Raw genomic sequence first — 22,709 nt, 5'->3', positions numbered from 1 at the left:
ATTATCCAGTGGTATATGCCAGGGGACATAATAGAACTCAGAGAAACAGAGCCGATTCCGAAAATAAAAGTTCAGCTCGTGCTAGTATTTTATTCAAAATCCTACGCTGATATTACACCCGGTTTAGGACTTATTTTGGCAAAATTATCTATTCCCGTAACTTGTAAACTTTGCGTTCGTCTGTGGTGTGTGAAAGCTGCGCTAGACGCTAACAGTACACCAATATAGCATAATAATCTGTGGACAATCGTGGAACAGACTGAGGGACACTCTGCGAAGATACATGCTAACCACTGGAAGGGAAAATTATTGCATTATGTAGCCATCACTGCTATTGTAGTCTGTGACACAACTTTTTGAAACGATGCTGGAGGCTGTATTGTTGGTCTAAAGAATTTAAGAAGTCTAGAGATTGTTATATGTACTACTGTTTATTGCTATGGTTCAAATACTATGCTCAACAAGATCATACTAATGTAACGATTTCCGACATCTTATGCCTTCTCTAGACCCTGCTGACGTTGGTCAGATATGTAATGTGTTCATCGCTCTTCCACTGCGTAATATTCATATTTAAGTTAACTAGAATGAAATGGGTGCATTTTTAAGACACAGAGAGGGTATACTTCTGTGTAGCAGACATACGTGTGACACATAAGTTTACCATTGCATACAGCAGCTTACATAGTTCAAAAATGGTTCGAATGGCTCTGAGCACTATGGGACTTAACTTCTGAGGTCATCAGTCGCCTAGAACTTAGCTATATTTCTGTCTAAGTCTATTTGAAGAAATGTTCCGCGTTAATTTTTTTCTGTATTGCAAACATATTATATATGCTGAAAGATCAGTTCCACATCTCATCACTGGTATGTTATAACTTCTAGGAAAAATTATTTTGCCATCGGCAGTACTAAGTGAAGAAAATGAAAAACAAAATAAGGCTTTATTTTAGATACTTTATTACTTTTTGTAATTTTTTTTGTACAGGAACAGCAGAGTTACTGACAGGAAGATGGAAAGACATTTCAGCCCAGCAGAGCAGCCTTAGCGTGGAGGTGGGCGGCGGCGGCGAGGGCGCCAGGGGCAGCATAGGCCAGCGGAGCGGGGGCGGCGTAGGCGACGTGAGCGGGGGCGGCGTACGCCACAGCGGGGGCGGCGTAAGCGCGGGCAGCGTAGGCAAGGGCTGCGCCGTTGATGACGGCGTCACGGGCCTGAGTCTGGGCGACGGCGGTCAGGTGGGCGGCCCTGGTGGCGGCGACGGCAGGGGTGTCCAGCAGGTAGCCGTCGGAGCGCACGGCGACGGGGGCGGGGCCGTAGGCGGCGTAGCCGGCGTGCACGGGGGCGGCGACCACAGCGGGGGCGGCGTACGCGGTGGGGGCGACGACTGCGGCGGGGGCGGCGCCCAGGTAGCCGGGCTTAGCCACGGCGACGGCCAGGACGGCGCTCAGGACGATCTGAAATTCAAAATGTACCGTATCGTGAAAAAGTGCTCCGTGGACAAGGCTGTTGGTTGCAGTAATGAAGTACAATGTTAGATACTTCAGTAGTAGTACGTACCAGGGTGTTCATGGCTGAGTGAGTTGGTGCTGCTGCTAGTGCTGCTGCTGAAACGTGCCTGTTCAGTGGACCTCGCAGGTTTATATACACAGTCTGTCCAGCGCAGGTAATCTGACGTGAAAGTAGAGATCCTCGAACTGCGGCCTTGCTTGAGGTCGTATGTTGGGCGTTGTCTCGTGACCGCCAGATTTGTTCCGTACGCCTCACTGAATAACAGTTATAGCAAAGAGACGCGCCTGGCATAAGAGAAACTGGGTAACCTGTTGAAAAATCAGCAGTTTTGTCATATTTAAAAGTTAATTTCTTCCACCTGTTTCATTTATGTTGTGCTTTACTTTCGGGAATTTAGGGCATATCGCGCCTACACGTTGTTTGTGAAGATCAAAGGCTTAACTTCTCGTCGTAGAAATACTATTGGCAATAAATAGATATAGACTGATATCCAGCGATCACAGGCCCTGCAGACCACGCGCTGCTTCCACAAACTGCCTCCATTCCTTCCGCCTTTGCGCCCGGTTCCTCTAGGTGTCTTCAATCAAAAAATGGTTCAAACGGCTCTGAGCACTGTGGGACTTAATTTTTGAGGTCATCAGTCCCCTAGAACTTAGAACTACATAAACCTAACTAACCTAAGGACATCACACACATCCATGCCCGAGGCAGGATTCGAACCTGCGACCGTACCAGTCGCGCGGTTCCAGACTCTAGCGCCTAGAACCGCTCGGCCATCCCGGCCGGCTATCTTCAATCTCCAGGGCTGCTAGGTCCTTCTTCAGGTCGTCCATCCAGCACTGCCTTGCTCGTCCAATGAGGCGTTTAGTGTTTTGTTTCCCCTCTAGTGCCATCTTCGTCTGTCTTTCATCTGGCGTACAGGTTACAGGCCCGCCCATTGTGTTCTTTTGCTCTTTATCTTCTATAGGACAATTGGTTGCCGCATCAGAAGGTAGATTTCCCCGTTATTCCTCCTCCTCCATAACTTCGTTATCTAAAACTGGTCCCCATATCGTCCTCATTACTTTTCTTTCGAATATTAATAGGTTTTCCTTTTCTCGCTTAGTCATGCTCCATGTTTCTGAACCGTACAATGGTGCTGGGCATATCACTGTGTTGTAGATTTTTATCTTAATGTTCACGGAGATAGATTTAGAGCCGAATGTCTCACCGAGAGAATGCATGCATTTCATTCCCACTGCTATTCTTTCCTTGATGTCCACTTTTATGTTGTTGTCCATGGTAAACCAAGATTCCAAGTATCTCAACTGGTGTACTCTCTTGAACAGCTTGCCATCTACCTCAAGAAATTCTTCCTGCTCTTGTCTTCTTCCTAATTGTATGATGTTTTTGTTGCCTTGGTTGGCGATTAATAACTTTGTTATATTACTTTTCATTTCATTATCTTAAATAGTAAATCAGGAACTTCTGTATGAACAGAATGACAAAACTGAACAGAACAAGGAGAAAAAGTAATTAAGAAATGCATTTAAAGAGTTATGACACAAAATTATAAATTCTGAGATGATGTACCTTGGCACATCTGGAAATAGATCGTATTGTAATCGGAATGAAAGACCTCTTGGTGGAATGGTACAGGACCTTATCGGAAAGAAGATGAGTTACGTACATTCTAAAATTAAATTTGTCGAGGTAAGCTAACTTTCTTTCCTGTATTAAGTTATCGAAAGACCGATAATCCGTGGATCAGTGTATACCGAGGCAATCAACACCTTTCCATAACTGAACGCTGATAGGTTATACCCTCCTGTTCAGCAAGAAATATTTGTTGACGCTTTCTGGTGAAATAGAAGGACGCTTTCTGAATGCCAGCAAGACAGCAGCATGGATACATCATTTCCACACCACCGCTGGTGTGCTTGCGTTCTGGGGAGGTGTAGGCTCAGAATGGGTGGTCCGTCCGGTTCCAAAGATTTAGCATATGTTTCCGTCCAGTATAAAAATGTGGAAGGTGTGTACAGAATACCTTCAAAATGAAAGAGTATCTAAAAAGGAAAAATCATTCGCACTTTCGCCCGAGTTTTGTGTGGACTCACGCTTCATTTAAGAGAAACCGAGAGGAACTTATACGCTCATGGAGTTACGAAAGACTCCTAAGATACGCAGTATATACAAGACCTTCGATTCTTTGCATTACAGTAGAATTGCTGTAACATCTTGTGGTATTAAGGACTGTAAGTAATTTTGTTAAATAATGAAGTGTCTCATGCAATGATACATAATGGGAGGGTATTCCAAGTAATTAAAACTGTAGCTGAAGCTGTAGGTCTAAGATGTGGTTCAACTATATCATTTTCCAGCGTAGCACATGGGTGCTATCAACAACCTATGTATCGCCAATGACTGCTGAGAACGGTTTGTATCCATACCGTAAAATCAGTTCATTTAGTAAGGGAAACTCCTATTGAGCCTGACCTTCACGTTTACAGGCGGTATTGTATAAGCACATACATCATTCTCACCTTGTCTGTCGTACACATATATATCCTACAGTCATCAGTAACTCTATAATGTCAACTTGAGTGAAACACTACCACTAAATGCTTTCGTTGCTTTTAGCAGCCGGTCGGAGAGGCCGAGCGGTTCTAGGCGTTGCAGTCTGGAACCGTGCGATCGCTATGGTCGCAGGATCGAATCCTGCCTCGGGCATGGATGTGTGTGATGTCCTTAGGTTAGTTAGGTTTAAGTAGGTCTAAGTTCTAGGGGGCTGATGACCTCAGAAGTTAAGTCCCATAGTGCTCAGAGCCATTTGAACCATTTGCTTTTAGCATTCTTTACCGTATCTATTAACCAATTCATCTCTTAAAACGCTGTATCAACGAGGATCAGTTATTTTTCAGTAATATTTCTCTCTAGTGGCAAATGACATGCGCGAATTCTGCGTTGGAAGTTTTTTTGTTCACCCTCATTTTCGTTCATCCTCAGTTATTCCAACAAGCCTCAAAAGCTACCATGAAAGGTTAGGCTTTCGCCGCTTGTCCCTTTTGTGACATTCAGACAGGCGAATAGAGAACTTGTAAGGTGGCTATAATTTCGCACCTTACAAGCACTCATCTACATACTTTGCCATGAACTACAACCACAATTAGATATCATTTTAAGTTGTACATGGTATACATGAATCTTTAAAGAAGACTGATGTTGTCACGTAAGCCTTGTAAATAATTGTTAGCGCTTATTGCATGAAAGGTGACGGAGTGTCTTTATTATAAAAACGGCGTAATGAATGATTGCCTACACTAGTAGAGGTTGGAACGCCAGTGGAGATGAAACGGCAGGCAGAACTCACGCTCTGGGTGGAAGTCCCGCACAGGTGGTTGTCCTGTTTAAACACAGAAAGTAGCTACACGTACGTCGTAGCACCTGAGCTGTGGAGCACAATAGGGTGACGCGCGGCCGCTGTTGTAGTAGGGCCGGAAGGATAACCAGATAATACTTTCGAACTCTGCAAATTTTTGATGCAAGTGAGAGGAGCGGAGTAGCGGCGCATCGGAAACCACAGAGGGCTGGGTTATTTCCAAGGATTTTTACTCAGAAGCATTCCATAGTAGGAGTATAGGTTTTCCCTCGCAAACTTTCTGCTCTGGACGACAAAAGACTAAAATATGGTTGGTCGGCGTTCGGAAGAATCTGTAGAGAGGTAGAATATTCCGTGGTTTCGGGAATATGATTCGTTTTCGGAATTACGATGGTGGGGAGCCGAGCCTTGCTGGGGAGCCAGCGGTGGAGAGACGAGGTCTTCTGTTGTGAGCGCCCGTGTGTGACCGTCGCTCGATATCAGCTTTGTTGTTACAGACTCTTAGGAGAGTTTATAGTTACAACAGTCAGGCACTGTACTGTTGCGAACCTATACGATTCTGGACTTCACTCCGCGTTGGAAGTCGTCACTGAGTGCGCAGCATTCAGTAATTGAGAGAACTTCCGCTGCCTATACTCACGTTGAGACGTTATCTGAACTCCGTCCTTGTGGGTTGGAGTTCGCGTTTCTCGTCTGTAGAACTCAGAGAGGAGAAGACAGTATTATAGTAGTCAGAGGACCGCCTTCTGCCGTCCTGGTGTTTAAAAGAGTATATCTGTAGCTGGAGTTCTTCCATCGCCGCAGACGAGTACGAGAACCATAACTTCGACGCACCGGACGCAGTACATACGGTGATTTCGCAAATTGCTTCGGCATATTAGGGCTACAAAAGCTAAACAGCTGTGGCCACGTTAGTTTATTTCTACTGAGGTTCCACACCATCGTAGATCATCTTTGAAAGTAGTGTCTTCTAGGGTTTGGTACGTAGATGATGACAGTCATTTCGCGTTATTGAATTTAGATCGCGCAGTCATAATAAGGGGCAGAGTTGGGCAGTTAATTAGTAATTTTATTCACGAAATGTAAACTTTGTAATATAAAGTTTTTTTTTTTAATCTACAATAAATATATAAGCAGGAACAACGTTTATCATTTAGTATCATTAGTTGCCTTAATCCTTGATTTATGTTTAGGATGTAATTTATATGTTAAAGTCCATTAAGAGATCCTAAGATCTGCTTCAGGGGGTAGTCAGACAGGGCAAATCTTCATTTTAGCGTTTATTATTTTACCTTGGGCACATTTCTTTTTACACCCGCCTAGAGTAGCATCATGGAAACTAAGCACTTTTTCTTGAAAGAACGATTACCTATCAGCACGGAAGTAGCTAGTCTGGGACGAAGTACAAACTGAAATTTCCCTGTTAATACCGTGATGATATAGGATTGGGTATATTGTTTGCGTAACGATTCCAGTGTATCTAACACTGCTGTCTGTCGACTTATACACATGATGCGTAGCGGCGAGACTTGTTCTTCTAGGTGTTCCGTGAGGCAAAAAATCGATTACTTTTAGCATATACAGAACTGAACTGACAACGATGACTTTTGTTGGAATTGCTTACAAAATACACTACTTGCCATTAAAATTGCTACACCACGAAGATGACGTGCTACAGACGCAAAATTTAACCGACAGGAAGAAGATGCGGTGATATGCAAATGATTAGCTTTTCAGAGCATTCAGACAAGGTGGGCGCCGGTGGTGACACCTACAACGTGCTGACATGAGGAAAGTTTCCAACCGATTTTTCATACACAAACAGCAATTGACCGGCGTTACCTGGTGAAACGTTGTTGTGATGCCTCGTGTAAGGAGGAGAAATGCGCACCATCACGTTTCCGCCTTTGATAAAGGTCGGATTGTAGCCTATCGCGATTGCGGTTTATCGTATCGCGACATTGCTGCTCGCGTTGGTCGAGATCCAATGACTGTTAGCAGAATATGGAATCGGTGGGTTCAGGAGGGTAATACGCAACGCCGTGCTGGATCCCAACGGCCTCGTATCACTAGCAGTCGAGATGACAGGCATCTTATCCGCATGGCTGTAACGGATCGTGCAGCCCAGTCCGAATCCCTGAGTCAACAGATGGCGACCCTTGCAAGACAACAACCATCTGCACGAACAGTTCGACGACGTTTGCAGCAGCATGGACTACCAGCTCGGAGACCATGGCTGCGGTTACCCTTGACGTTGCATCACAGACAGGAGCGCTGGCGATGGTGTATTCAACGACGAACCTGTGTGCACGAATGGCAAAACGTCATTTTTTCGGATGAATCCAGGTTCTGTATACAGCATCATGATGGTCACATCCGTGTCTCGCGACATCGCGGTGAACGCACATTGGAAGCATGCATTCGTCATCGCCATACTGGCGTAACACCCGGCGTGATGGTATGGGGTGCCATTGGTTACACGTCTCGGTCACCTCTTGTTCGCATTGGCGGCACTTTGAACAGTGGACGTTACATTTCAGATGTGTTACGACCCGTGGATCTACCCTTCATTCGATCGCTGCGAAACCCTACATTTCAGCAGGATAATGCACGTCCGCATGTTGCAGGTCCTGTACGGGCCTTTCTGGATACAGAAAATGTTCGACTGTTGCTCTGGCCAGCACATTCTCCAGATCTCTCACCAATTGAAAACGTCTGGTCAATGGTGGCCGAGCAACTGGCTCGTCACAATACGCCAGTCACTACTCTTGATGAACTGTGGTATCGTGTTGAACCTGCATGGGCAGCTGTACCTGTACACGCCATCCAAGCTCTGTTTGACTCAATACCGTCATTACGGCCAGAGGTGGTTGTTCTGAGTACTGACTTCTCAGGATCTGTGCACTCAAATTGCGTGAAAATGTAATCACATGTCAGTTCTAGTATAATATATTTGTCTAATGAATACCCGTTTATCATCTGCATTTCTTCTTGGCGTAGCAAATTTAATGGCCAGTAGTGTATGACACTGACAGTTTCGATTCCTAGTGCATTAGCATTTCCAACATCTTAAAGCTTTCCCACTTTTTTAATGTTAATCTTTTAATATTAGTAAATATATTTACATACCACACTACATAATACAATATCAAAGTTAAATGAAATTTCTGGGTAATACGGCCTTATGTACTTATATGAGACAGTTTTTACTTCCGAAGATGAATAATATAAATCGATAACGTTACATCCAACACGAATATAAGTACTAAAAGTAAACTCCGCCCGAACAGCCCTTGGAAGCTTCAACGAGCGCCGTGACATCCTCAGCCGATAGGCGTCACTGGATGCGGATATGGAGAGGCATGTGGTCAGAATACCGCTCTCCTGGCCATTGTCAGATTTCGTGACGGGACTCCTCAATTGGTCTCGTAACGCCTGAGTGCAAACCGTTCGCCAACAGCGCTCGGCAGGCCAGGACGGTCACCCATCCAAAAGCTAGCGAAGCCCAACAGCGCTTAGCTTCCGGGATCTGACGGGCAGTGGTGTTACCACTGCGGCTAGGCCGTTGGCTTAATGTAATGCATCAAAGAAAATTTAAAAACCAAATGTTAGAACTATGGCAGATCGGTATAGAGCATACGAAAGTTTAACATACAAGCATCGGGAGCTAAAATAGGAGTCCTTGGACAAAAGGCGCTATAGTTTTAGGGAAACCCTGTGGATAAATTTTGAGAAGCATTTTTCGTAGAAGACTGTCGGAACATTCTACTACTGTCATCAAATTATTTCGTGTACGCATCATGCGAACAAGAGGGATAATGACGCGTACAGAGGCAAACAGAATTTTCTCGTTTTCATTACGCTAATGAAGTAAAACACAAAATCTGTAACAATGATTTGTAGAAGCCGTCGCCATGACTTTTACAGTGGTTTGCCAAGCGTATCTATAGATGTAGTAGCTACAGATGTAAATTTGCGGAATTACAGGAAAAAATACCTGATATAATAACAGGTATTAAATGTATCTTTGCACTGTTACTAACGATTAGACGTCATCAATTACTGTATAGTTAATATACACCTCAATCATATTATACACTTGTGAAATGTAAATGCTATGCTAATAATACTGCCGGCCGATGTGGCCGAGCTGTTCTAGGCACTTCAGTTCGGAACCGCGCGACCGCAACGGTCGCAGGTTCGAATCCTGCATCGGGCATGGATGTGTGTGATGTCCTTAGGTTAGTTAGGTTTAAGTTGTGCTAAGTTCTAGGGAACTGATGACCTCAGATGTTAAGTCCCATAGTGCTCAGAGCCATTTGAACCATTCTGCTAACAGTGCTACCTCGTCGAAATAAATCTGGCTAGAGAGCAGGATGGGAAGCTAATCATTTCGCAGCTGGCATAACGTGTTGTACATACTGTATTGGTGATTTGTGTGGCCCAGCAAGTTTGGGTCTGAACCATAGCGTTTGGTTAGAAACCATTGCCGCACGTCCATTTTCTAAGGAGAAACATGTAAATTACTCACAGCTAGGTACACTCTTCATGCTACATATTAACAGTGAGGAGCTCCTCAGGTACGTCATATAAACAAAGATACATAATAGATATGACAAAAGAAGAGATACCATAATGATTTTTTAATTAGGTATAAAGCGAAATGGTCAAGGGTGTACCGAACGAATGGCAGAGGTAAGATATTCTACACGAGAAAAAAAACTCACAATCCTAATTGGAACCCTACGCAGCCAAACTGATGATTGTATCAATTTAGTAGCAAGCTGAAGAAATCCAAACATGTGAAGTAAACTGCCTAGTATTGTCCTCAATGGTGTGGAATAAGTAAAAGTATGAATTATATTTCAATTTAAATGCTAATACCAAGTATCGTGATCTATAGGATTAATTGTGTTCCGGGCAGAGTGGCAGCACGCTCGTGATTAAGTCTGACGGGGAGACCAGACACGATTCCTGTTGGTCAGAACTGGCGAGCTGTTAGAGCTGATCGAGTTAATGATTATTAAAGTAACGCCATGTAAGTTGAAGGGTATAAATAACCTTTTGTTCTCTGTTATTCTCGACGATTGACTGGGGATATATTTGAAAACTTTCTACGATGATACCGTCATAATCGTGGTTCTTGGCTGCGGTTGCTGAAGGCAGCCGGTTCAAATGAGGTGGTGGAAGAAATTGTCACCGTCAATATTTTGCCAATATGTGGAATAGGAATTCTGGAATAAAGTTCTTGATCACCACACTTTGCGCCAATGGTCGGTATTCAATTAGAAACCACTCTCCAGCACCTCATGACGTGAGGCGCTGTGACATGTCGTTGATGATTCGTCTTCCCGATGTGGACGTTAATATCGGTGGTCCACTTGGGGGTTAGGAGTAGTGTTAGTGTCGGCAGGGGACCTCACCCTCTCACTTCTCTCATCATACATTACAAAAGACACCCCACTTTACAAACATCCGTTACAGTAACCCACACTCAACAGGTACAACATCTTCATACACGGTGTCGAAAGAAGCCGTTGTACAAGGAGGACGGCGTCTCATATCGGTTCGGCTGCTGAACAATCCGTCGCAGTCTTCCCGCCAACAACGTCCGCTTTTCAATACAACAAAACATAAATACATCAAAAGTGGAGGGTGCTGGTTTCTTTAATGTTTCTCCGGATTTGAAGCTTGATATTACAGTGGCTGTCGTTGACAATTAAAACAAATTCCTTTCAAAACTCTGTATACTGATTGCATGGAATAAGGTACAAACATTAAACCTTGGCGTTTGTCAATGTCAATGTGCCTGTATCAGCACTGACTGACCGTTTAGTGTTTGCATGCATAGCAATGGCTTTAAGAACTATGAAGGTATATTTCATAACATAATTCCAGTATTATAGCAATTTTGTATCGTTTGTACGTGGCTACTCTTCTGTTTTGGTACATTACAAAAGGAGGCCCACAGGAAAATTAATTTTATAGTATTTTCTTTACTGTCCATAAAGTTTAGCTCTGTATAACGAATCCGATGAAGATTCTTCATTGCCTGCATATAGTTGTTCACAGTATCGGAGAACAGCTACGTCACAGCACATTTAGTTCGCAGCTCGTGGTCTAGTAGCTAGCGTTGCTACTTCTGAATCACGGGGTCCCGGGTTCGATTCCCGACCGGGTTGGGGAATTTCTCTGCCCAGTGACTGAGTGTTTGTGTTGTCCTCATCATATCATCATCATCATCATCATCATTCGTGACAGTGACTAGATTAGAGTATGTAAAAAAATGGACTGTGTAACAATTTGAGCTTGGTACGGGCGCTGATGACCGCACACTTGAGCGCCCCACAAACCAAACATCATCATCATCATCATCATCATAGAACATTTATTCAGGACGCCCCCGTAAATCTTGAATTCAGTATTTTTCGTCTTCTTTGACCTTTGTGGAAAATGTATTTTGCACTCATTATAGCACTTCGCCACCGCGTCAGCGTAAGTACTTGCAACCGCCAGCGGCGCTACTTCTTTTTGTCAGATAATACAAGATGTTCCGAAACGATACAGCCGATGTCACAACAGTGCACCTTCTATATGAATGGAAATCAAAAATTGGAGTAAATATTAGCTTATGCATCGAAACTTAGCACTTTTGAGCCAGTTGTAAGGCCCCAGACTGAACCCGCATGGCAGAAGAGGAATTGTGTGCCGGCCAGACTGGATGTGGTGTTCAGGCGGTTTTCCACGTCCAATAAGGTAAATACTGGACTGGTACCAAGAACCGCCTCAGTTACGCAAGTCAAAAATATTCGGAAGGTTTTCGCACCCCTTGACATGAATGACACTACACGAAAACAGTTGGGCAAGCACCTTCTGTCTAGGAGGCTAACGGGGTGGTGACAACACAAAAAATAAGTATCCTATATCCGTTAGTGATCTTACTAATCCTGTGCAGATGCGGGGCAAAGTCACGGGAGAAAGAAGAAAAGATGTAAGGTAATAGTAAAAAGTACCATAAGGTTATATGTGGACAAAGGGAAAAGGCGTAACTTGGAAAATCCGACGGTTTTATTAACAATGTAAAATAAGTATCATCACATCCCCGTCTATAAGATCAGATCCATCCGAAGTTTTAGTCTTAACTGAAGTATAATATATACTGCCAATAAAATTCTTCTGGGTTTGAGGCCGCATTGTCATCTGTAAAATTCCGACGTTTCGGAGACTGTTGCAAGGCGCCTTCCTCAGTGTGTATTGCTAACTGTTAGCAATACACCCTGAGCAATCACCTTGCAACAGTCGCCGAAACGTCAGAATTTTACAGATGACAATGCGACCTCAAACCCAGAAGAATTTCATTGACTGTTACAACGGCAGCGAAAGCTTACGTTTCCACATACAGTATACTCCTGTGAAATCAGATGTGTCTTCTTAAAACTCCCTTTGTAGAGAATATCAGGCGCTGGTGTTGCCAAGCAACAACAAATGATGTCAGGATAGTCCGGTTTGAATTCCTCCGTGTTTCCCTGTCCGCCTCGTCACCTTGGCGAGCGCAGCTGTCGGAGCTGTGCGGCCACTCGCTTCCATAACGGCGACTACTCGCGCCGCCCGCCCCTGGCCCTGGGACACGCAGGGTCGGCCACCGCCTCGCAGCTTTCCTGCACTGCTTGCGGTCGGCGGAGGTTGCGCAAGTGGAGGAACTTGGAGCGACCGACGCCTACAGGCGCTCCGCAGCACCGACCCCCCCCCCCCCCCCCCTGACTATAGCGGCGCCTGTCCTTAGCCCAGCGCAATGGCGTTTCAACACGTCTTTCATCACCGTTGCATTCTTCAGTAGGGCCAGAGGCAGGGTTTCTTACTTTGTGAGGGCTCTCCACCCAGACATAATCGTTGCAAGATCCTAGAGCATATTACGAGCTCCAAAAGTATGTAGTCGAGGTGAAGAAGAGTCTCTTAATGAATCAGCACATATTCAACTAAAACCAGCGGTTTGAAACACAGCTTGCTTCATTATTTTCAGCCATAATGGCTATGTTTGTGCACCGTGACTGTGTGGGATAATTATTTATTTCAAGTTTCTGCTACCAGTCACTTTTTATATTATGCTTAATCTAACATAATGCGCCGGCCGAAGTGGCCGTGCGGTTAAAGGCGCTGCAGTCTGGAACCGCAAGACCGCTACGGTCGCAGGTTCGAATCCTGCCTCGGGCATGGATGTTTGTGATGTCCTTAGGTTAGTTAGGTTTAACTAGTTCTAAGTTCTAGGGGACTAATGACCTCAGCAGTTGAGTCCCATAGTGCTCAGAGCCATTTGAACCATTTTTCTAACATAATGCAACGCGTTTCGAACATGTTCTGTTCATCTTCAGGCGTTTATACATACATACATACACACATACATACATATAGAGAAATGTTACTTAAAAATAAACACTCTTAAACTAGATTAATCTAGAACTGTAGCTGCTGGTGTGGCATTTGGGGGGAAGAGGGGGGGGGCAGTGTATGGCTAGAAATCGAAATCCATCTGAGACACCGAGGGCAGAGAGGATAGTGCGACTGCAGGGATTATCTCGCGAGTGGTCTCACGAGACCCACATTCTCACCTTGTATGTCCACACACTACTTTCGTAGTGTCCCACCCCAACGCACGCGTTACTCGTTGAAGACATTCTTACCAAGACCCATAAGAGTTTGGGGAATATGTGTGCATCCGCACAGAAGAAGAAGGTCATGGCCAGTATTGCCAGAACTATACAGAGTGTTACTAAACGGTACGGCCAAACTTTCAGGAAACATTCCTCACACAGAAGGAAAGAAAATATGTGGACATGTGTCCGGAAACGCTTACTTTCCATGTTAGAGCTCATTTTATTACTTATCTTCAAATCACATTAATCATGGAATGGAAACACACAGCAACAGAACGTACCAGCGTGACTTCAAACACTTTGTTACAGGAAATGTTCAAAATGTCCTCCGTTAGCGAGGATACATGCATCCACCCTCCGTCGCATGGAATCCCTGATGCGCTGATGCAGCCTTGGAGAATGGCGTATTGTATCACAGCCGTCCACAATACGAGCACGTAGAGCCTCTACATTTGGTACCGGGGTTGAGTAGACAAGAGCTTTCAAATGCCCCCATAAACGAAAGTCAAGAGGGTTGGGGTCAGGAGAGCGTGGAGGCCATGGAATTGGTCCGCCTCTACCAATCCATAGGTCACTGAATCTGTTGTTAAGAAGCGTACGAACACTTCGACTGAAATGTGCAGGAGCTCCATCGTGCATGAACCACATGTTGTGTCGTACTTGTAAAGGCACATGTTCTAGCAGCACAGGTAGAGTATCCCGTATGAAATCATGATAACGTGCTCCATTGAGCGTAGGTGGAAGAACATGGGGCCGAATCAAGACATCACCAACAATGCCTGACGTGATTGTACAATTGCGTGCGGATTCTCGTCAGCCCACACATGTTGATTGTGAAAATTTACAATTTCATCACGTTGGAATGAAGCCTCATCCGTAAAGAGAACATTTGCACTGAAATGAGGATTGACGCATTGTTGGATGAACCATTCGCAGAAGTGTACCCGTGGAGGCCAATCAGCTGCTGAAAGTGCCTGCACACGCTGTACATGGTACGGAAGCAACTGGTTCTCTCGTAGCACTCTCCATACAGTGACATGGTCAACGTTACCTTGTACAGCAGCAACTTCTCTGACGCTGACATTAGGATTATCGTCAACTGCACGAAGAATTGCCTCGTCCATTGCAAGTGTCCTCGTCGTTCTAGGTCTTCCCCAGTCGCGAGTCATAGGCTGGAATGTTCCGTGCTCCCCAAGACTCCGATCAATTGCTTCGAACGTCTTCCTGTCGGGACACCTTCGTTCTGGAAATCTGTCTCGATACAAACGTACCGCGCCACGGCTATTGCCCCGTGCTAATCCATACATCAAATGGGCATCTGCCAACTCCGCATTTGTAAACGTTGCACTGACTGCAAAACCACGTTCGTGATGAACACTAACCTGTTGATGCTACATACTGATGTGCTTGATGCTAGTACTGTAGAGCAACAAGCACCGAAGTCAAAATTACCTTCCTTCAATTGGGCCAACTGACGGTGAATCGCGGAAGTACAGTACATACGGACGAAACTAAAATGAGCTCTAACATGGAAATTAAGCGTTTCCGGACACATGTCAACATAACATCTTTTCTTTATTTGTGTGTGAGGAATGATTCCTGAAAGTTTGGCGGTACCTTTTTGTAACACCCTGTATACTTATATGGATATCTTCTTCTTCTTCTTCTTCTTCTGCTTTTACGGCCTCATTGGACCACTTCAGTCAATCATTTCTGGTCCTCTTCTTTGGTATTTTCCCCTTCCGAGTGGCCCAGTATCTCTTCATTCGTTCCGATGCTTTTCGTCGTTCCTTATCTGTAAATACCCTTTTCATTGTATGTCGTTTGGCAATTTTTGGTTTAAATCTTACTTCTGTGTCCCTCAACTTCTTTAAATTTGGCGTTTTGTTCTGTAAATCATCCAGAGTTATTTCTAGTTCTTCCATATCCTCTCTTATTTCCTTAAGCCATCCTCCTTGTTGTTTCAAATTCCAGAGTTTCTCAATAATTTTCCTTTATAATCTGGTTTCTGGTGTCCTCAGAATGTGACCACAAAAAGAGATCCTTTTCTTTCGTATAGTATCAGTGATGGGCTCCAGTTCTCTGTATACCACTTCATTTGGAACTATCCGCCATTGCCCAGCTTTTTGATATTTCTTATTTATGCATGTTCTAGCAATTCTTCTCTCTACTTTTAAAATTTTGTCAATTCTGTTTTTCTGGGTGACTTTAAAAAGAGTTTCACTTCCGTATGTAACCTCTGGTTGAACCACCGTCTTGTAATGTTTTAATTTTGTTTTAATTGATGACATTTTTTATTGTACGTGGACCATGTTAGTTTTTGAGCTTTTATCATTTTATTAGTTCTTGCTCGCCATGCAGGTTTCTTGTCCAATTTATGTGTTATAATTTCACCCAGGTATTTAAATTGTTTCACTATTTTAATTTCCCTATCGTTCACTGTGATGTGATCTTTTACAAGTGGATCCGTTACCATTATTTCAGTCTTTTCAAATGATATCTGGAGTCCTAATTTTTGTGCTATATTTTGTAAGCTTGTTATTTGTTTCGTGGCTTCCTGAATATTATTAGCTAGTAATGCTAGGTCATCAGCAAATCCCAAGCAATTTAGGTTTATTTTATCTTTCTTAGTTCCAATTTCAATATTCATAGAATTTTCCTTGTACCATTCTCTCATTACATATTCAAGAGCACAATTGAATAGCGATGGTGATAAACAATCTCCCTGTCTCAACCCTGTTTTAATCGTAAATGGTTCAGATATTTCTCCTCTAAATTTTACTTTGGATTTGGTGTTTGTTAAGGTTAACTGTATCATTTTTATTAATTTAGGATGAAGTCCAAAATTCCTTAATATTTTCATCATGGATATCTATGTAAGTATATTTTTTATTTTCAGTTAACACCTTCGGTATTCCTCCACATCCACATTTTGGAAAGTTCTCAGCGCTCCTCTGGATATCTTCGGAGTGTACTACTTTCAAAACCACGAAACACCGACAACGTACATCACTCCTAAGAACCACGAACATAAAAACAGGACCTGGACAGAGGCCCGTAGGCAGTCGATTTCACCTGATTCCATTTCCGAGCTGAGTAAGCAATGACATTACAAGTGGTGCTACATGGTACCTGGCGCCATACACCGTGCGGTGGCTTACATAACATGTGTTTATGTGTAGATGTAGATAAAAGCATATTACTAACCATCATGTTAGCTGCATATTTTAAGGATTTGTGACAACACCTTGAATACGTAACAGTAGGCAGGAAGCGCATCGCACTACCATACGCACAAAATAATATAAAATCAAAATATGTATACAGTGCAGGATCATGACTTTGTTCGACAAACCCTGTAAGGTTTTTCACTCCAGAGGAACTATGCTGAAGAACATAAGTCAATACAAAATAAGTCTAGAATTTACAGATATCCTGTTATGGTTTTCATGTAACTGCAGCATAAACAGAGCCTACAAAAGTGTAAAATTAGACTTCGAACGGTTCGAAACTGTACTTCATCTTCACAGCTGTGCTAAAGTCAGATGATGTACGTGGAGTGTGTGTTAGTTCGAGGTATGAGTACAACGGAAGCTTAATTCTACTCTCTTTTATTTTTGCAAGAGTGATTTGTGTAGAAGGTCCTAAGAGCGGTAAGTGACTGAAACATTGAACACATACGTTAGATAGTATCAGACCTTATGTTAAGTTGTTAAAAGAGATATAGCAGTGAGAGTATCATCCAGAACAGAATAAGGAACACTAAACATATATTAATAGGAGGCTCGTAGTAGCAGACTGCTATGTTAAGCCGGTCGTGGTGGCCGAGCAGATCTAGGCGCTTCAGTCTGGAACCGCGCGAACGCTACGTCGCAGGTTCGAATCCTGCCTCGGGCATAGGTATGTGTGATGTCCTTAGATTATGGCTCTGAGCACTATGTGACTTAACTTTTGAGGTCATCAGTCACTTAGAACAACTTAAACCTAACTAACCTAAGGACATAACACACATCCATGCCCGAGGCAGGATTCGAACCTGCGACCGTAGCGGTCGCGCGGCACCAGACTGTAGCGCCTAGAACTGCTCGGCCATTCTAGCCGGCTGCCCTTAGATTATTTAGGTTTGAGTAGTTCTAAGTTCTAAGGGACTAATGACCTCAGATGTTAAGTCCCATAGTGTTCAGAGCCATTTGAACCATTTTTTTGCTGTGCAGAGATATCTCTGTTCAACAGTGTAATTTCATAACTCCTTAAGCTATCAAAAAATTCTGTTTCTTGATGAATATATGGGAAACGAGCAAAACCAATTTCAGTCTTCACATTCTGTGAATATTGGCAGCAGTTATAAAACGACTTGACCATTGAAGGGAGTCTACAGCCAACGAATGCAGCCATCAGAAAGATCGCTGTAAACTCCATGTAGCTTTATATTGCGACCGACAACGCAAATACCAAGAGAGGTTTCGGGGATCAAATCAGAATCCAAAAAGACAACACTCGAGGGCGATCCAAGCACGAGGTCAGAATCAGGCGGCGCGCTGCTTTCACTCGCTGCACACACTGCCGGACTGTTCGGTATAAATAGCGGCCATGACCACTGGGCAGGCACATTTCGGCAGCAGCAGCAGCAGCAACTCCCACAACCATGAACACACTGGTACGTACTACTGTGCTTTATTTTACTTCACTACTACAACAAACAACAAGCTTGTCTATGTAGCACATCTATGATCTATATTAGTTGAGAACATCGTTCTATGACACTTCTTGAAATTCAGATCGTCCTGAGCGCCGTCCTGGCCGTCGCCTTCGCTACACCCGGCTACCTGGGTGCCGCCCCCGCCGCAGTCATCGCCACCGCCGCCTACGCCTCCCCCGCTGTGGTGGCCGCCCCCGTGCACGCCGGCTACGCGGCCTACGGCCCCGCTCCCGTCGCCGTCCGCTCCGACGGCTACCTGCTGGACACCCCTGCCGTCGCCGCCACCAGGGCCGCCCACCTGACCGCCGTCGCCCAGACTCAGGCTCGTGACGCCGTCATCAACGGCGCCGCCCTCGCCTACGCCGCCCGCGCTTACGCCGCCCCCGCTGTGGCGTACGCCGCCACCGCTCCACTGTCCTATGCCGCCCCAGGCGCCCTCGCCGCCGCCGCCCACCTCCACGCTAAGGCTGCTCTGCTGGGCTGAAATGTCTAATACTGCAAGAGACGAGACCAGTATAAACACGAAAATTTAGAAAAAAATAATAAAACACTAACAACGAACATGTCTTTTTCTTCTTACCTTTCCTGATTTCCTGTTGAGTTATCACGAGTTGTGGAATATGTGATCACCTTTACGAAGTCAATACACATTAAATACATATCGCTCCGTTACTTCTTCGGAAAACAATTTCATTTTTAACGTTAAAAAACAAAGACACTGCTTTTTGTTCTCCTAATTTGTTTAGTTAGGACTTCGTTTCAGTATTTCCGCCACTGTCAGAAATAACTGGCTACTATTGTCAAGAGATACCAGATAAAAAGAACCCAGGCAGTTGTAACATAGATACTATCAACATACACAGAATGACGTTTGAGGTGAATGCTTAATTCTGTTTCTAATAGCTTTTTTTTCCCTTTATTGGTCACATTATGGACTTCTGAGCAGACTTCTTATCTATCACCTGCAAACAGTACACATTCAGCAAAACTGGTGTCTAACTTATGTAAACTCCAGCTACTTTCATACTCAGTCACTGTAGCTGCTATAGCCCTTCCTGTCTGGCTAATATACAATTAGTTTAAGTCAGTGTAAGGTAAGTTATCCTCAGAACCGCGAAGAAAGAAAAAATGGAGAACTCTGACAGGAAAAACGAACAGCATGATAGGACAGAGATCACGGAATTATTTCCATTGAACGAGATGGAACTGTAGTGTGTAAAAACTGCAGGGTAAAACGGAAACTGGGATATATCCAATAAATAATTGAACACATAGTGTTCAAGTGCTACGACAAGGGAACCACGAGCCAATAGAATTTTTGTAATTCTTTGTATTTATGGTAGGTAACGTGCAGAACTCAAATACGCCTCTCCCAAATGAGTTCCAAGCAAAGCTAAAAATTTCTCAAGAACATCTACTCTGATATTTCCAACTAAGTTTATATTCTAAAATATGGTACATATTTTTCGACAATTACTGTGGCAGTGAGGTACGATGCTTGCTTTCTATCTGCCTCCCTCCGTGTGTCGGTGAGTGGGTCGGGGGGGGGGGGGGGGGGGGGGAGCTATGCTGGGTTCAGTACCAGGGGAAATAAAAGTTTTCAACAAAGGTGCATGTTCTAGCACCATTGCAGTCAAGTCACACATGAGGCGAACGAGATTGGTAATTGAAACTTCCTGGCAGATTAAAACTATGTGCCGGACCTTTGCCTGTGTGTGTGTGTGTGTGTGTGTGTGTGTGTGTGTGTGTGTGTGTGTGTGTGGCGGAAGAAAAGCTGTGAGGACGGGCCGTGAGTCGTGCTTGGGTAGCTCAGATGGTAGTGCACTTGCCCGCGAAAGGCAAAGGTCCCGAGTTAGAGTCTCGGTCCGGCACACAGTTTTAATCTGCCACGAAGTTTCATATCAGCGCACACTCCGCTTTTCTTCCATTCAATTCGAATACCTGCGCCATTTAAATACACAGTTTACCAAATAAATGACCCTCTCGTATTGCTGTGCCCATTTGACAAGACTCCATAGCCGTGGGGCGCGTCCTTCCGCCTCTGGCAGTGCAGAGACAGCCACGCCCTCCACATGGCCCAGCGCCGTCGTTCAACATCCTTACCAGGAAATTCAGGTACCATTTGCGGCACCATTGAAATAGTGTTATCTCCATATCGGCTTGTAAATCATTTGGTAGACACCACTATTGAATTAAATCTGGTGTTATAGTTGTGCAAGAGTTGGGAGTTGTTGGTAATTTGACGGATTCGTTTCCTTTCCGTGGGATAGAATACCAAAAGATTTAAGTAATGGCTGCGACTAAAGAGGCGGTATAAAGATAGACGTATGATTACATGATCAAAGATGCGGGTTGATTATATCTTTGTTTCGTTTGTTTCGCTTCCTACATACGGATCTCTCTAGTGGACGCTCTTCAGTTGTTTTATGACAGTAGCTCAATGCCATGGAGTCCGGTTCAGAATAAACGAATTACTGGAACAAAAACTCACTTTTGTTTTTCAACCTTAGACATAAAATACACATATCAAAGGGTAAACTATTCCCAGAAATTAACTTTTTCCGTTTATAATGATAGCAAAACACCAATGGTTCAACGGTAAATTTAATGACGATTATGTTTTTATTCCCTTAATCGGGCAGGCAGGTTAGAAAATTTAAGAAGGGAAATGGATAGGTTAAAGTTGCATATAGAGGGAATTAGTGAAGTTCGGTGGCACGAGGAACAAGACTTCTGGTCAGGTGAATACAGGGTTATAAATACAAAATCAAATAAGGGTAATGCAGGAGTAGGTTTAATAATGAATAAAACAATAGGAATGCGGGTAAGCTACTTCAAACAGCATAGTGAACGCATTATTGCGGCCAAGATAGACACGAAGCCCACGCCTACGACAGTATTACAAGTCTATATGCCAACTAGCTCTGTAGATGACGAAGAAATTGAAGAAATGTATGATGAAATAAAAGAAATTATTCAGAGAGTGAAGGGAGACAAAATTTCATTGTCATGGGTGATTGGAATTCGGTAGTAGGAAAAGGGAGAGAAGGAAACGTAGTAGGTGAATATGGATTGGGGGTAAGAAATGAAAGAGGAAGCCGCCTGGTTGAATTTTGCACAGTGCACAACTTAACCATAGCTAACACTTGGTTCAAGAATCATAAAAGAAGGTTGTATACATGGAAGAAGCCTGGAGATACTGACAGTTTTCAGATAGATTATATAATGGTAAGACAGAGATTTAGGAACCGGGTTTTAAACTGTAAGACATTTCCAGGGGCAGACGTTGACTCTGACCACAATTCGTGAATGGAACAGGGAAGGGGGGATCAGATAGTGGTACAATAAGTACCCTCCGCCACACACCGTAAGGTGGCTCGCGGAGTATAGATGTAGATGTAGATGTAGTGGTTATGAACTGTAGATTAAAACTGAAGAAACTGCAAAACGGTGGGAATTTAAGAAGATGGGACCTGGATAAACTGACTAAACCAGAGGTTGTAGAGAGTTTCAGGGAGAGCATAAGGGAACAATTGACAAGAATGGGGAAAAGAAATACAGTAGAAGAAGAATGAGTAGCTTTGAAGGATGAAGTAGTGAAGGCAGCAGAGGATCAAGTAGGTAAAAAGACGAGGGCTAATAGAAATCCTTGGGTAACAGAGGAAATATTGAATTTAATTGACGAAGGGAGAAAATATAAAAATGCAGTAAATGAAGCAGGCAAAAAGGAGCACAAACGTCTCAAAAATGAGATCGACAGGAAGTGCAAAATGGCTAAGCAGGTATGGCTAGAGGACAAATGTAAGGATGTAGATGCTTATCTCACTAGGGGTAAGATAGATACTGCCTACAGGAAAATTAAAGAGACCTTTGGAGAAAAGAGAACCACTTGTATGAATACCAAGAGCTCAGATGGAAACCCAGTTCTAAGCAAAGAAGGGAAAGCAGAAAGGTGGAAGGAGTATATAGAGGGTCTATACTAGGGCGATGTACTTGAGGACAATATTATGGAAATGGAAGAGCATGTAGATGAAGATGAAATGGGAGATATGATACTGCGTGAAGAGTTTGACAGAGCACTGAAAGACCTGAGTCGAAACAAGTCCCCAGGAGTAGACAACATTCCATTAGAATTACTGACAGCCTTGGGAGAGCCAGTTCTGACATAACTCTACCATATGGTCAGCAAAATGTGTGAGACAGGCGAAATACCCTCAGACTTCAAGAAGAATATAATAATTCCAATCCCAAAGAAAGCAGACGTTGACAGATGTGAAAATTACCGAACTATGAGTTTAATAAGTCACAGCTGCAAAATGCTAACGCGGATTCTTTATAGACGAATGGAAAAACTGGTAGAAGCCGACCTTGGGGAAGACCAGTTAGGATTCCGTAGAAATATGGGAACACGTGAGGCAATACTGACCCTACGACTTATTTTAGAAGATTAAGAAAAGGCAAACCTACGTTTCTAGCATCTGTAGACATAGA

General features: G+C 43.8%; 2 protein-coding genes across 21 annotated transcripts in view; one reads left to right on the top strand and one right to left on the bottom strand.

Moving 5' to 3' along the window:
- LOC126473804 (cuticle protein 16.5-like) overlaps positions 1-22,709 on the bottom strand; it is a 275,913-nt gene that overhangs the window by 107,882 nt on the left and 145,322 nt on the right. For 5 of the 20 annotated variants that reach the window (XM_050101086.1, XM_050101089.1, XM_050101108.1 and 2 more), the window contains one exon: positions 938-1,278. The exons of 10 other annotated variants lie outside the window; for them this stretch is intronic. In XM_050101086.1, the coding sequence (XP_049957043.1) occupies positions 1,027-1,278 (252 nt within the window). In that variant the 3' untranslated portion in view covers positions 938-1,026. Of the gene's footprint in view, positions 1-937; positions 1,456-1,558; positions 1,641-22,709 lie in introns of those variants that run through there. 5 more of the 20 variants (XM_050101102.1, XM_050101105.1, XM_050101096.1 and 2 more) reach the window with 3 other exon arrangements.
- The window catches only part of LOC126473803 (cuticle protein 16.5-like), an 80,126-nt gene continuing 75,557 nt past the window's right edge, over positions 18,141-22,709 (top strand). Inside the window, exons 1-2 of the mRNA XM_050101081.1 lie at positions 18,141-18,176; positions 18,298-18,516. Coding sequence (XP_049957038.1) covers positions 18,165-18,176; positions 18,298-18,516 — 231 coding nt within the window. The 5' untranslated portion in view covers positions 18,141-18,164. The remainder of the gene's footprint in view (positions 18,177-18,297; positions 18,517-22,709) is intronic.

The sequence above is a fragment of the Schistocerca serialis genome, chromosome 4 (genome assembly GCF_023864345.2).
Source record: "Schistocerca serialis cubense isolate TAMUIC-IGC-003099 chromosome 4, iqSchSeri2.2, whole genome shotgun sequence".
Lineage (NCBI taxonomy): Eukaryota > Metazoa > Arthropoda > Insecta > Orthoptera > Acrididae > Schistocerca > Schistocerca serialis.
Note: the sequence above shows the minus strand (reverse complement) of the source record. Positions and strands in the feature narration are given on the sequence as shown.